The 11,026-nt window shown below is 44.9% G+C and overlaps 1 protein-coding gene across 1 annotated transcript; it reads left to right on the top strand.

Moving 5' to 3' along the window:
- Positions 1 to 406: 406 nt before the first annotated feature.
- On the top strand, positions 407 to 1,351 carry LOC123369660 (olfactory receptor-like protein OLF1). The gene has a single exon (XM_045015517.1). The coding sequence runs from the start codon at positions 413 to 415 to the stop codon at positions 1,349 to 1,351; it is 939 nt and encodes a 312-aa protein (XP_044871452.1). The 5' UTR covers positions 407 to 412.
- Positions 1,352 to 11,026: the final 9,675 nt, after the last annotated feature.

The following is an 11,026-nucleotide window of genomic DNA, read 5'->3' as shown; positions in this document are numbered from 1 at the left end:
TATCCCAAACCGACATGCCAAGCCACAGAGCTCCCCTTGCCCAAAGATAGTAGAAAGATTGACACTCCTTTACAAATAATCACACTGAAATAATCTTCACCCTGATTCTCTTACAACAGAGTCACAAGTCACTGTTTGCTGCTTGGATTAGTGAACAGGAGTGTTCGTGTGTGGGGCATGATTAACCTGTGTGTCACTGTATTTATGCAGTGTGTACGTTATCAAACATCTGGAATGACAAACTGTGAACATCTGGCTCTGTGGACTAAGCCCTTCCCTGAGCAGATACTGATGTCCATTTAGAAACTGATCTCCATTTATCTTCATTTACTTCATTACAGAGAAGGGAAAGGTTTTCCGAACCATCCACCTGTCCATATCTCTGTAGCTGCCTGATCTGTGTTCAGAGGAGATGGAAAAGGGAAATCGCTCGGAGGTGACTGAGTTCATTCTCTCAGGACTGACAGATCATCCAGAACTGCAGGTTCCCCTGTTTGTGGTGTTCCTACTGATTTATGGTATCACCCTGGTGGGTAATGGGGGGATGATCTTGTTAATCACGATTGATCCCCGGCTCCAGACCCCCATGTATTTTTTCCTCAGTAATTTGTCTTTCTGTGACCTCTGCTATTCCTCGATAATTTCTCCTAAAATGCTCCTGAATTTCTTAGCCGAGAGGAAAAACATTTCTTACTCTGCCTGCGCTGTGCAACTGTATCTCTGTATCATTTTTTCAGATGCTGAGAGCCTCTTGCTGGCTGTGATGGCGTATGACCGTTATGTGGCCATCTGTAACCCGCTGCTCTATACGGTCACCATGTCCAGGCAGCTTTGTAAAGAGTTGGTGGTTGGGGTGTTCGCTGTGGGGTTGGTGGATTCAGTGATAGAAACGTATTTTACATTTCGGCTGTCATTCTGCAGCTCCAACATCATCAATCATTATGGCTGTGATATCCCCCCACTGCTGGCGCTCTCCTGCTCTGACACCCGCATCAATGAGATTGTGTTGTTTGCTTTCACATGCTGCATTACAGTGAGCAGCTTTGTGACTGTTCTCCTCTCCTATGTCTATATCATCTCCACCATCCTGCAGATCCGCTCTGCCGAGGGCCGGCGCAAAGCCTTCTCCACCTGCTCTTTCCACTTGACTGCTGTGGTCCTGTTATATGGAGCCCTCTTGTTCGTGTATTTACGTCCCCCCTCCAGCTATTCCATGGACACAGACAAAGTGGTCTCGCTGTTTTACACGCTGGTGATCCCCATGTTGAACCCCCTCATCTACAGCCTGAGGAACACGGAGGTGACGGACGCCCTGAGGAGAGCAATGAATAAACTCCTAACCAATTCCTGAATCTGTTTAACTCTGTACTGGTTTAGTGATGTGGAGTGGAAACAGGTGAATTCAATTCCCAGCCCATTGCAATGTAATTTTGCAGAGTCCGTAGGAGTGTTGTTCATTATTCTATTGTTATTATTATTCATTTGTTTGTATTCCAACAAAGTCTGCAGGCCCCAACTCAGATCAGTGGTCAAAACAGAGGAAGAATCACATGTTCAGAAAGAAAGAATTATTCTATAGGCTGGTGGATAGGGGCTTCCACTTAGAGGGTGAGATACTCAACTTCATGTCTCTTTTCCAATGATTATGTATCTATCTATCTAAGTTTGAAAGGAGAGACTGAGAGCAACTCAGACTGGAATAGCACATCCCTCAGGGGCTGGGATGCTTTCTGGAAATGCAGGAAACCCAAGTGCATAGTGTGACGGGTTCGGTCTCAGAGACCCCCATTTTCTCTGCTCCTATTTTCCCTACCAGCTTACTCCTCTGAATCCTGTCTTGTTGAGTCAGACATGCTAGCCTGCTGCAACACAGACCCAGGGTCTGGGCCGCATCCCCAAAACTGGAGACCAGCTCAGCAGGATACACGTCTCCATCACGCAGACACCCAACACCCAATGGGATCTAAACCCCAAATAAATCCATTTTACTCTCTATAAAGCTTATACAGGGTAAATTGATAAATGTTCACCCTCTATATCACTTGAAGAGAGAGAGATGCACAGCTGTTTGCCCTCCAGTAACAATTACTTACACTGTTCATAAATAAACAAAAATGATGTTATTAAGTATAAAAAGTAGGATTTGACTGGTTTTAAATAGTAACAGACAGAACAAAGTAAGTCACAAAGCAAAATAAAGCAAAACACGCAAGACTAAGCTTTATACGCTTGGAAATCAGTTACAAATGTTAACTTCTCACTCCAGTTGTTATTTCAGGTAAAATCCTTCTCAGGGCAGATGCTTTTTCTGACCTAGGTCCAGCCTGTTTTCCCCGACCCCTGTGGCTACAGTCCTTTTGTTTCCAGGCGCTTGCAGGTATCTTTGTGGGGTGGGGAGGTCGTCTCTTAAGCCAGCTGTAGACACTCATAATTTGCCTTTCTCACTTCATATAGAACATCACTTTGTTTGCAATTCCAACCCCCTCTAGAAAAGTACCAGTTTCAAGATGGATTTCAGTATTAGGTGACAGGGTCACATGTCACTGTAAGACCCGAGTGTGACATTGCACCCCATAATTCTTTATGGAAATATACTTATGAATGTAGATATGACATTACTGGAATTTGTTTTATGCTACATATGGCATGTAACATATCACTGCAAAAGTTATGATCTGCTAAATACATTCCTCCTATTTGTATGCCTGTATAATGTTTGTATTCAGAGTTATGAATATTGGCTAGGTACTTGCTTAATTTTAAATACCCTCAGTGAAGCAGTTGGTCAGCTTCCTGGGAAAAAACTATTCTCACCACTTAAGCCAACAAGAAACTTGGAGACGTCAATCCATATCTCAGCTTTCCCAGGAATATGGCTTGGCTGCTGAGGAACTCAGTCATGTATGAACATGTGCCTTGCCCATGAGACTCCAAAACTCCATCTTGGAGCTGGGATTCTATGCAGGGGGAGGGAGGGGTGTCCACCTACAAGAGAAAGTCGATTTAAACCCCTGGGAGAGCCCTCCATTTTGTCTTCAGCTGGCTCCACCCCTAAGGATACCTTAAAGAAACTGGAACAAATGACAGTAACCACAGGGGGTGTGAGTGATTGCTGGACCCAGACTAGAAGGAGACTAATCTGTAAAAGGAAGCTTATTTGAACTCCTCTGAGGAGGAGGTTTTATCTGTATTCAGTTTTCTTATTGCATTAGGCATAGATTTCCATGTCCGATTTATTTTGCTTGGTAATTAACTTTGTTCTCTCTGTTACTCCTTGGAACCACTTACATCCTACTTTCTGTATTTAATAAAATCCCTTTTTATTTATTATTTAACCCAGAGTATTAATACCTGGAGGGGCGGGGGGCGAACAGCTGTGTAAATCTATCTATAAGTGTTATAGAGGGTGACCAATTCAATAGTTTACCCTGAATAAGCTTTATACAGGGTAAAATGGGTTTATTTGCTGACTGGATCCCATTGGGAGCTGGGCAACTGAGTGTTAGAGACAGGAAAACTTCTTCAGCTGCTTTCAGTTAAGCCTGCAGTTTGTGAGACGTGGTTCAGACCTGGGTCTGTGTTTGTAGCGGGCAAGTGTGTCTGGCACAACCAGGCAGGGTTCTGGAGTCCCAAATTGGCAGGTAAAGCAGGGGCAGAAGCAGTTTTGGCACATCAGTTGGCAGCACCATGGGGGTTTCCGTGATCCATCTAGTCACATTCTTCCTGGCTTGGCCCACAGGAACACAGGAAGGCTTGCAGGTAAACAGAGCCATTCACAGTTCATTGATTCTGAAGCACCCTTAATGGCCTTCACTTAATATGTCGTTTTTCGCCTTCCTCCGAAGCATGGGGCAGGGGTCGCTTGCTAAGGAGTGGGTGGATCGGCTTATGTGGCCTGCATCTTGCAGGAGGTCAGACTAGATGATCATAATGGTCCCTTCTGATCTTGAGTTCTATGATTCCATGATTCTATACATCACTGATACACGTTTATATCTTATTCTCCTAACTGCAGACATGGAAATAATCCATGTAAACAAATAGGATGAACACTCTTACTAGATTACAACCTTTCTAATGATATGCTACATGGGGCACTTAGCATAAAGCATATTCCAGTTATGTCGTAGTCAGAAGCATATTTTCATAAAGCATATGGAGTGCAGTGTCACACGTGGCTTTGCCTTGCACTGGAGAGAAGGGGGAACTGAACCCGGATCTCCCACCTCACAGGTGAACACCCCAACTATTGGGTTAAAAATTACAACGGGAAGGACCATGACAGCTTCCTACAGTGGCTGTGTTGTGACCGGCACCTAAATCCTCCCCCCGCACACTCACATTGCTTTGGGACAAACCTATTAGGAGTATTTATAACGCATTTGTGAATAGTTTCAGGTCAATCCAAACGGTATTGGTTTTGACAATAAATTATTTGTCCAGAAGAAATTCACCGATTTCTAAACACCTTTGTGTCCCAACACTGGGAAATTACTTAAAGAGACATTTGGAGAGGTGACCAACAAATAAAGTGGAATAGATTCACCTCAGTTTTGTATCATAATCAAAGGAGCTCACGGGAGAGCCAGCAATCCAGAGTAGATGATGCTCTGGCCCTCTGTGTTCCATTTCCACAAGGAAAGACAGGGCAACAACATTAATTGCATGTGCTGTGCACACCTGTTGTCCTGGGAGCAAAGATGCTCCAGAGAGTAAATCTCAAAGTCATCAAAGCCAAATTTAACCTCGGCCACCCAAGGAAGCAGCTCCAGAGGTATTAAGGGTAACGTTAGTGTGGTTAGCAAACAGGGAAAGATTTGACTCTAAGTCAGATTTTTGGGTTCTGAGCAGGTACTGCTTCCCACCTTCTCAATGCATTGTAAGTGAAAGGTGGAAAAACAAAGAGGTACCACCAAGTCATGGGCAAACAAGTCAGTTTCAGAGCATTTTGGCCTTTAATTGAAATGACAGTGAGTCATTCATGGGAGGGGAAAGAAGAAATTATCCCGAGAGGAGAAATTTCAACTTTTCTGAACATATTTACCTATCAAAAGAAGGAAAGAGATTTACCAATGGATGGAGAAGAATGACTGGAAAAGGAGAGAAAAATTGCTTGAATAGTAGGAAGGGGGTAACTTTCCTATTGATTCAGGGAATTTCTGTACTACAGCCATTACATTGACTCAGCTACGGTGTGCAGCAGCCCCATAGTGGAGATGCTTTCCACATTGATGGAAGGGATTTTCCTTCGATGTAGTTAATTCATGTCTCTGAGAGGCAGTAGCTAGGTGAATGGAAGAATTACACTGAGGGTCAGTACAAGCTAACTGCCTTGTACAGAGTTTGAAAAATTTCCCCACCGTGTGTGCCTTAGTTTTCCCTTCCACACAGCAGCCTCTCTGGGCTCTGCTCTGGGTCAGACACTCCTGCGTCCCCCAAAAGGGAAGGTGACCCTTCTCATGGATCAGGTCCCTCCTGACCACAGAAATCTCTGCACCCGTGTCCCTCAATCCTAGGAGGACTTTCCCATTCACTTTAACAGCATGCATAGGCTCACTGCTTGGTTGTGTAGAAGCAACTTTACAAATCCTGTGTGGAAAGAGGCAGCAGTCTGGCCCTCAGAAGCAGCAGCTTCATGAGTTACCTGCTGCCTGTTACTCAGCAAGGGACATTTATTCCTCTGCGCCCAGTGGACTTACACTGATAGGACCTCTTGGGCTCCTCTGCTTGTACAGGAGATTTGGATTGAGTAGCAGGGGAATGGGGAGGTGAACTCCCATCCTCCTTTTTCCCAGGGGTAAAACAGTGATTCTGCTTTCCCCCAACCCTGTACCCCTCTGCCAGCAGTTTATGTTTAATTGCAGCAGCTTGTGATGGCTCAAAGGAGTTTTCAAACTCAGCCAATCCACCCACTGCCTCCACCTTTTTGTCCCACAAATACTGTTTTACATCATCACGGCACATATTCAGGAATTGTTCCTGAGTAACCAAATCACACATTTCTTCCAAGCTTGTAATGCCTTTTCCCCTCATCCACTTATCTAACACATCTCTCATTTCATTTATATAAGCCACATTACTCAATCCGGATCCCCTCTTAAGACTCCTGAATTGAACCCTGTAGGTTTCTGAAATTGTTTCAAAACCAGTTCTTTAAATTGACCATAGTTTTAAGCATCATTAATAGGCATCTTATTGACTATGTCCAGAGCTCTTCCAGTCAATTTTGCTACCAATGTGGTCATTCTTTGATTGTCAGGAATTGCATGGAGGGTGCACAGTCTCTCAAAGGTGATGAAATATTGGGCAATGTCACTCATCATACCGCTGACATAGCCATTCCCATTTGTGTATTTTTGGGGAAGTGGGGCCAGCTGCTGGAGAGTTTTGTCTCTTCCACTCCATAACAGCCAGTTCATGCTTCTGGACCTCAATCTGGGCCTGTATTTCTTTCTCTCTTAACTCCTGGGCCAATTTGTCCGTGGCTGCCTCTGCTTCCATAGCCCTTTTGTGAAAAGCTTCCTCCATGGCGGCCTCTGCTTCCATAGCCCTTCTGTCCGCAGTTGCTTCTGCTTCTTTGAGCTTCAGTTGACACTCCTTGTCCTTTGCCTTCTCTTCTGATTCCAGTCTGGCCAGCTCTAGTTTAGCAGCTGCCTCACTGGTAATCATTTTCCTGCTTCCTTCTGCTGGCCCACACCCCTCTGCAGTTCACTCTAACTGAGATGCACTCAGCTCAGGGGCTTCTTAGCTAACAGAGACTTTCCCAGAGTCCAGTGTTCAGCCTTTCTGAGCAGTCTGCAATTTGTGCAGTTCCAGCTTCTTCTGAACTTCATTCTTGCTTATTTTTCTGTCCCTATTTCCCTTCTCTGAAAGGAGCAATCAGAAAATAACAAACCAGTAACCACTTGGTCTGTTCTCCAGCCACCACACCCAAACCTCACTTAAAATCACTACCAGTGTCTCAGAGCAATCAGCTGTGCACAGATCTTGCTCGACTTCGTCACTGTGATGGGTTGGGTCACAGAAACCCCTTTGGGGCTGCCACCCGATGCCCTGAGACTACCTCTGAGCCTGTTTTCCCCGCCAGCTTGGGACTCCAGAACCCTGCCTTGTTTGAGCCAAACACGTTGCCTGCTGCAAACACAGATCCAAGTCTGAACCACGTCCCACACAAGCTGCAGGCTTAACTGAAAACAGCTCCTGTCTCCAGCACTCAGATACCCAGCTCCCAATGGGGTCCAAACCCCAATTAAATCTGTTTTGCCCTGTATAACGCTTATACAGGGTAAACTCATAAATTGTTCGCCCTTGGTAACACTGAGAGAGAGAGATGCACAGCTGTTTGCTCTCCTCCCAGGTATTAAAACATACTCTGGGTTAATTAATAAGTAAAAAGTGATTTTATTAAATGCAGAAAGTAGGATTTAAGCGGTTCCAAGTAATAACAGACAGAACAAAGTAAATTACCAAACAAAATAAAATAGAACATGCAAGTCTAAGCCTAAAACAGTAAAAACTAAATGCAGGTAAATCTCACCCTCAGAGATGTTCCAATAAGACTCTTTCACAGACTAGACTTCTTCCTAATCTGGATCCATCAATCACTCACACACCTGTAATTACTGTCTTTTGTTCCAGTTTCTTTCAGGCATCTCCTTGGGGTGGAGAGGCTATCCTTTGTGTCAGCTGAAGACACAATGGAGGGGTTTTCCCAGTGGCTCATATAGTCTCTCTCTTGTGGGTGGAAACCCCTTCCCCTCTCCTCTGCAGAATCCAGGTCCAAGATGGAGGTTTGGAGTCACATGGGCATGTCACATGTCCATGCATGAATCAGTTCCTTACAGGCCAACGCCACATTCCCAGGAAAGCTCAGATGTGGTTTGGCGTCTCTCAAAGTTCATTGTTAACTTAAGTGTTTCTTGATTGGGCGGTTACTGAGAATAGTTTTTTCTCAAGAAGCTGACCAACTGCTTCACTGAGGCTATGGCTACACTTGCACTTCAGAGCGCTGCCGCGGCAGCGCTGCCGTGGCAGCGCTTTAAAGCGTTAAATTTGGTCAAAGCGCCAGCGCTGGGAGAGAGCTCTCCCAGCGCTGTTCGTACTCCACCTCCCTGTGGGGAATAACGTACAGCGCTGGGAGCCGCGCTCCCAGCGCTGGGGCTTTGACCACACTAGCGCTTTGCAGCACCGCAATTTGCAGCACTGGAGAGGGTGTGTTTTCACACCCTGCTGCAGCGCTGCAAATTTGCAATTGTAGCCATGCCCTAAGGCTACTTAAATTCAAACAAGTACACAGCCAATATTCATAACTTGCAGTAAAAAGATAATACATGCATACAAATAGGATGAATGTATCTAGTAGATCAGGGGTTGGCAACCTATGGCACGTGTGCCAAAGGCGGCACCTGAGTTGAATTTCAGTGGCACTCACACTGCCCGGTTCCTGGCCACTGGTCCGGGGGCTCTTATGCATTTTAATTTAATTTTAAATGAAGCTTCTTAAACATTTTAAAAACCTTATTTACTTTACATACAACAATAGTTTAGTTCTATATTATAGACTTAAAGAAAAAGACCTTCTAAAAATGTTAAAATGTATGACTGGCACGCGGAACCTTAAATCAGAGTGAATAAATGACGACTCAGCACAGCACTTCTGAAAGGTTGCCGACCCCTGCAGTAGATAATAACCTTTGCAGAGATATGTTACATGGCCTATCTAGCATAAATCATATTCCAGTTATGTCATATTTAAAGCCATGACCACATTTCTATAAAGCATTATGGGGTGCAACGTCACACTCTGTTTCACGAACTATAAATTATGGGAAATAAATAAAATTAAGAAAAGAATCAAGAGGGATCTGGCATGCTCGGCGAAACTTTGTAGCAGCATCTCCAGAGCTCTTCAGTGTTAACCACCAGTTTGGGGAATATCCTCCTTTTTTCAGCCTGCCATAACATTGGCATGTTCAGTGAGGACTGCCCGAGTCACCTCCGGGTCACAGGAGGCAGAGAAGCCAGAAGGAGGAGTTGTGAGCATGACTCCTAGAGGAAGTAGGGGCATAGTGTTTCCTGGGCACAGACCTGGAGTGTCAGACTTGGGAGTTTCTGAATACAGAGATTGCTGGCTGCTGGTTGTTTCTACTGATGTTCAGGGAAGCGGGACTTTGTGTACATTCTTTAACACCCATCCACCAAGGATTATACCAAAGAATAGAGCTGACTTGGATCTTCAATTTTCCCTCCTAATACAATCAACCCTGCAATGCCTCACAGGTTGGCACCACTTAGGAGAAGGGGGCACCAACATGCCCTGGAGCACTGATAATACCAGCCAAGCCTGAACATCCCTGGGGGATAATTTCTGCTTCCATAGCAAGAAAGAGAAGTGTCATCACTGGGCCTCCCATGGATCTCCTTGGGGGGAGGTGATTATCACAATGTCCTTGTGCATCTGCAGCCATGGATCAGTGCATGGGACAATCCCTGTGGTGACCTCACCCTTTCATGTCAATCAAACACTACCGTCAGTCAGCACCACACCTTTGGTGTTACTGGGATAGTTTCTAGGTTGGTGGCTGTGACATACCAGAGTCCAACCCAGACTAATCAGGAGCCATGCCACACCTGCCTGCAACCTTTCAATGCCTTGCTGAAGTGGCTTCCCCCTGGGCCACTCACAAACAACCATCTAGCAGGCAAATCATACCCTGAGCATGTGTGTATAACTGCAGCCTGGCCAGGAATAGTTGGGTTACACTCAGGCTCTCATTACCCTTGGTTCTACTGCAGGGGGATCCCAACACACACCCCAGTCTTCGATTTCCCTCCCAAAATGTACGTCCTGTGCTGCCCAGTCCTCTCCTGGACAATACAAGTTACATTGTCCATTATTTCTTTAGAGGCTTTAAAATGCATGCAACGTAGTTTCTCAGACACTTCTATTTAAACACACTGGATTAGATAAAACAATAGTTTATTGATAATATGCATGCAAGAGGGATAGTTTTGTGAACTGTAGAAGTCCATAGCATGCTGTGGTCTCCTCCTGAGCTCCTCTTGGTGGTGTGTGGTATCTGAGGCACCCCCGTGGTATTTCCAGATGAAATATTAAGTTTTAGCAAAAAGATTTTGGTCTCCACAAAAAACAAACAAACAAAAAAAAACCCTTTGTGGATCTGCTCTATGCAGTATCTGGCTTGCACTGACAACAGCGGGATGAAATGTACCCCAAACTCATACTCTGTAACTCTGGTAGAAATTGCATCATTTCATAACACAGTAAGAAAGCATTGGTCAAATTAATCCCCAGGGCACCAATTACACCAAAGTGGCTTTGGTTCACTGAGCCCATTAATTAGGTGCTGTGTCTATCTGAGCTCAGGTATTCCCGGTTGATTCTGGAATCATGTCCCATAGATCACACATCTCAGTATAAAATTTCCCGCATGCTCCAAACTGGCAGTTTCTATTGATGGGGAAATGCCATCATCTCTCTCTCTTCTCAGCAGGTACGTGCTATTGTCCTGAATTACAGTGACACACACATATAGACACCATGGGGATCAGCAGGTATTGAATTCAAGACCTCCAGCACTAAAAGCCTCAGTCCCAACTCCTACCCCTTCACCTAAAGGAGCAACCTCCTTGGTTGGAAAAAATAAGCAATTACATAGTCACTGAAGCCAGTGCTTTCCATTGTATCTCTGGGTTTTCATACAGGCTAAAGTAAATGCCAAAAAGCTTCATTAGCACAGTAAGCAACTTTACCCCAACACAACATGCCAAGTCACAGAGCTCCCCTTGCCCAAAGAGGGTGGAAAGTTTGACACTCCTCTACTCTCACCATTTCTTTAGCTAAGGAATAATCTCTTCAAACTGATTGTCTCAGAGTAACAAGTCACTGTTTACTGTTTGGATTAGTGAACAGGAGTGTTTGTGTGCGGGGCATGATAAACCTGCATGTCATTGTATTTGCACAGTGTGTGCATCTTATCAAACACCTGGAATGACCAGCTGTGAA

Source organism: Mauremys mutica, chromosome 4 (genome assembly GCF_020497125.1).
Source record: "Mauremys mutica isolate MM-2020 ecotype Southern chromosome 4, ASM2049712v1, whole genome shotgun sequence".
Lineage (NCBI taxonomy): Eukaryota > Metazoa > Chordata > Testudines > Geoemydidae > Mauremys > Mauremys mutica.
This window is presented reverse-complemented; position numbering and strand designations above follow the sequence as displayed.

What these genes read in the sequence shown, in the direction of transcription:
- LOC123369660 (XM_045015517.1), top strand. Translation starts at nt 413, where the DNA reads ATGGAAAAGGGAAATCGCTCGGAGGTGACTGAGTTCATTCTCTCAGGA.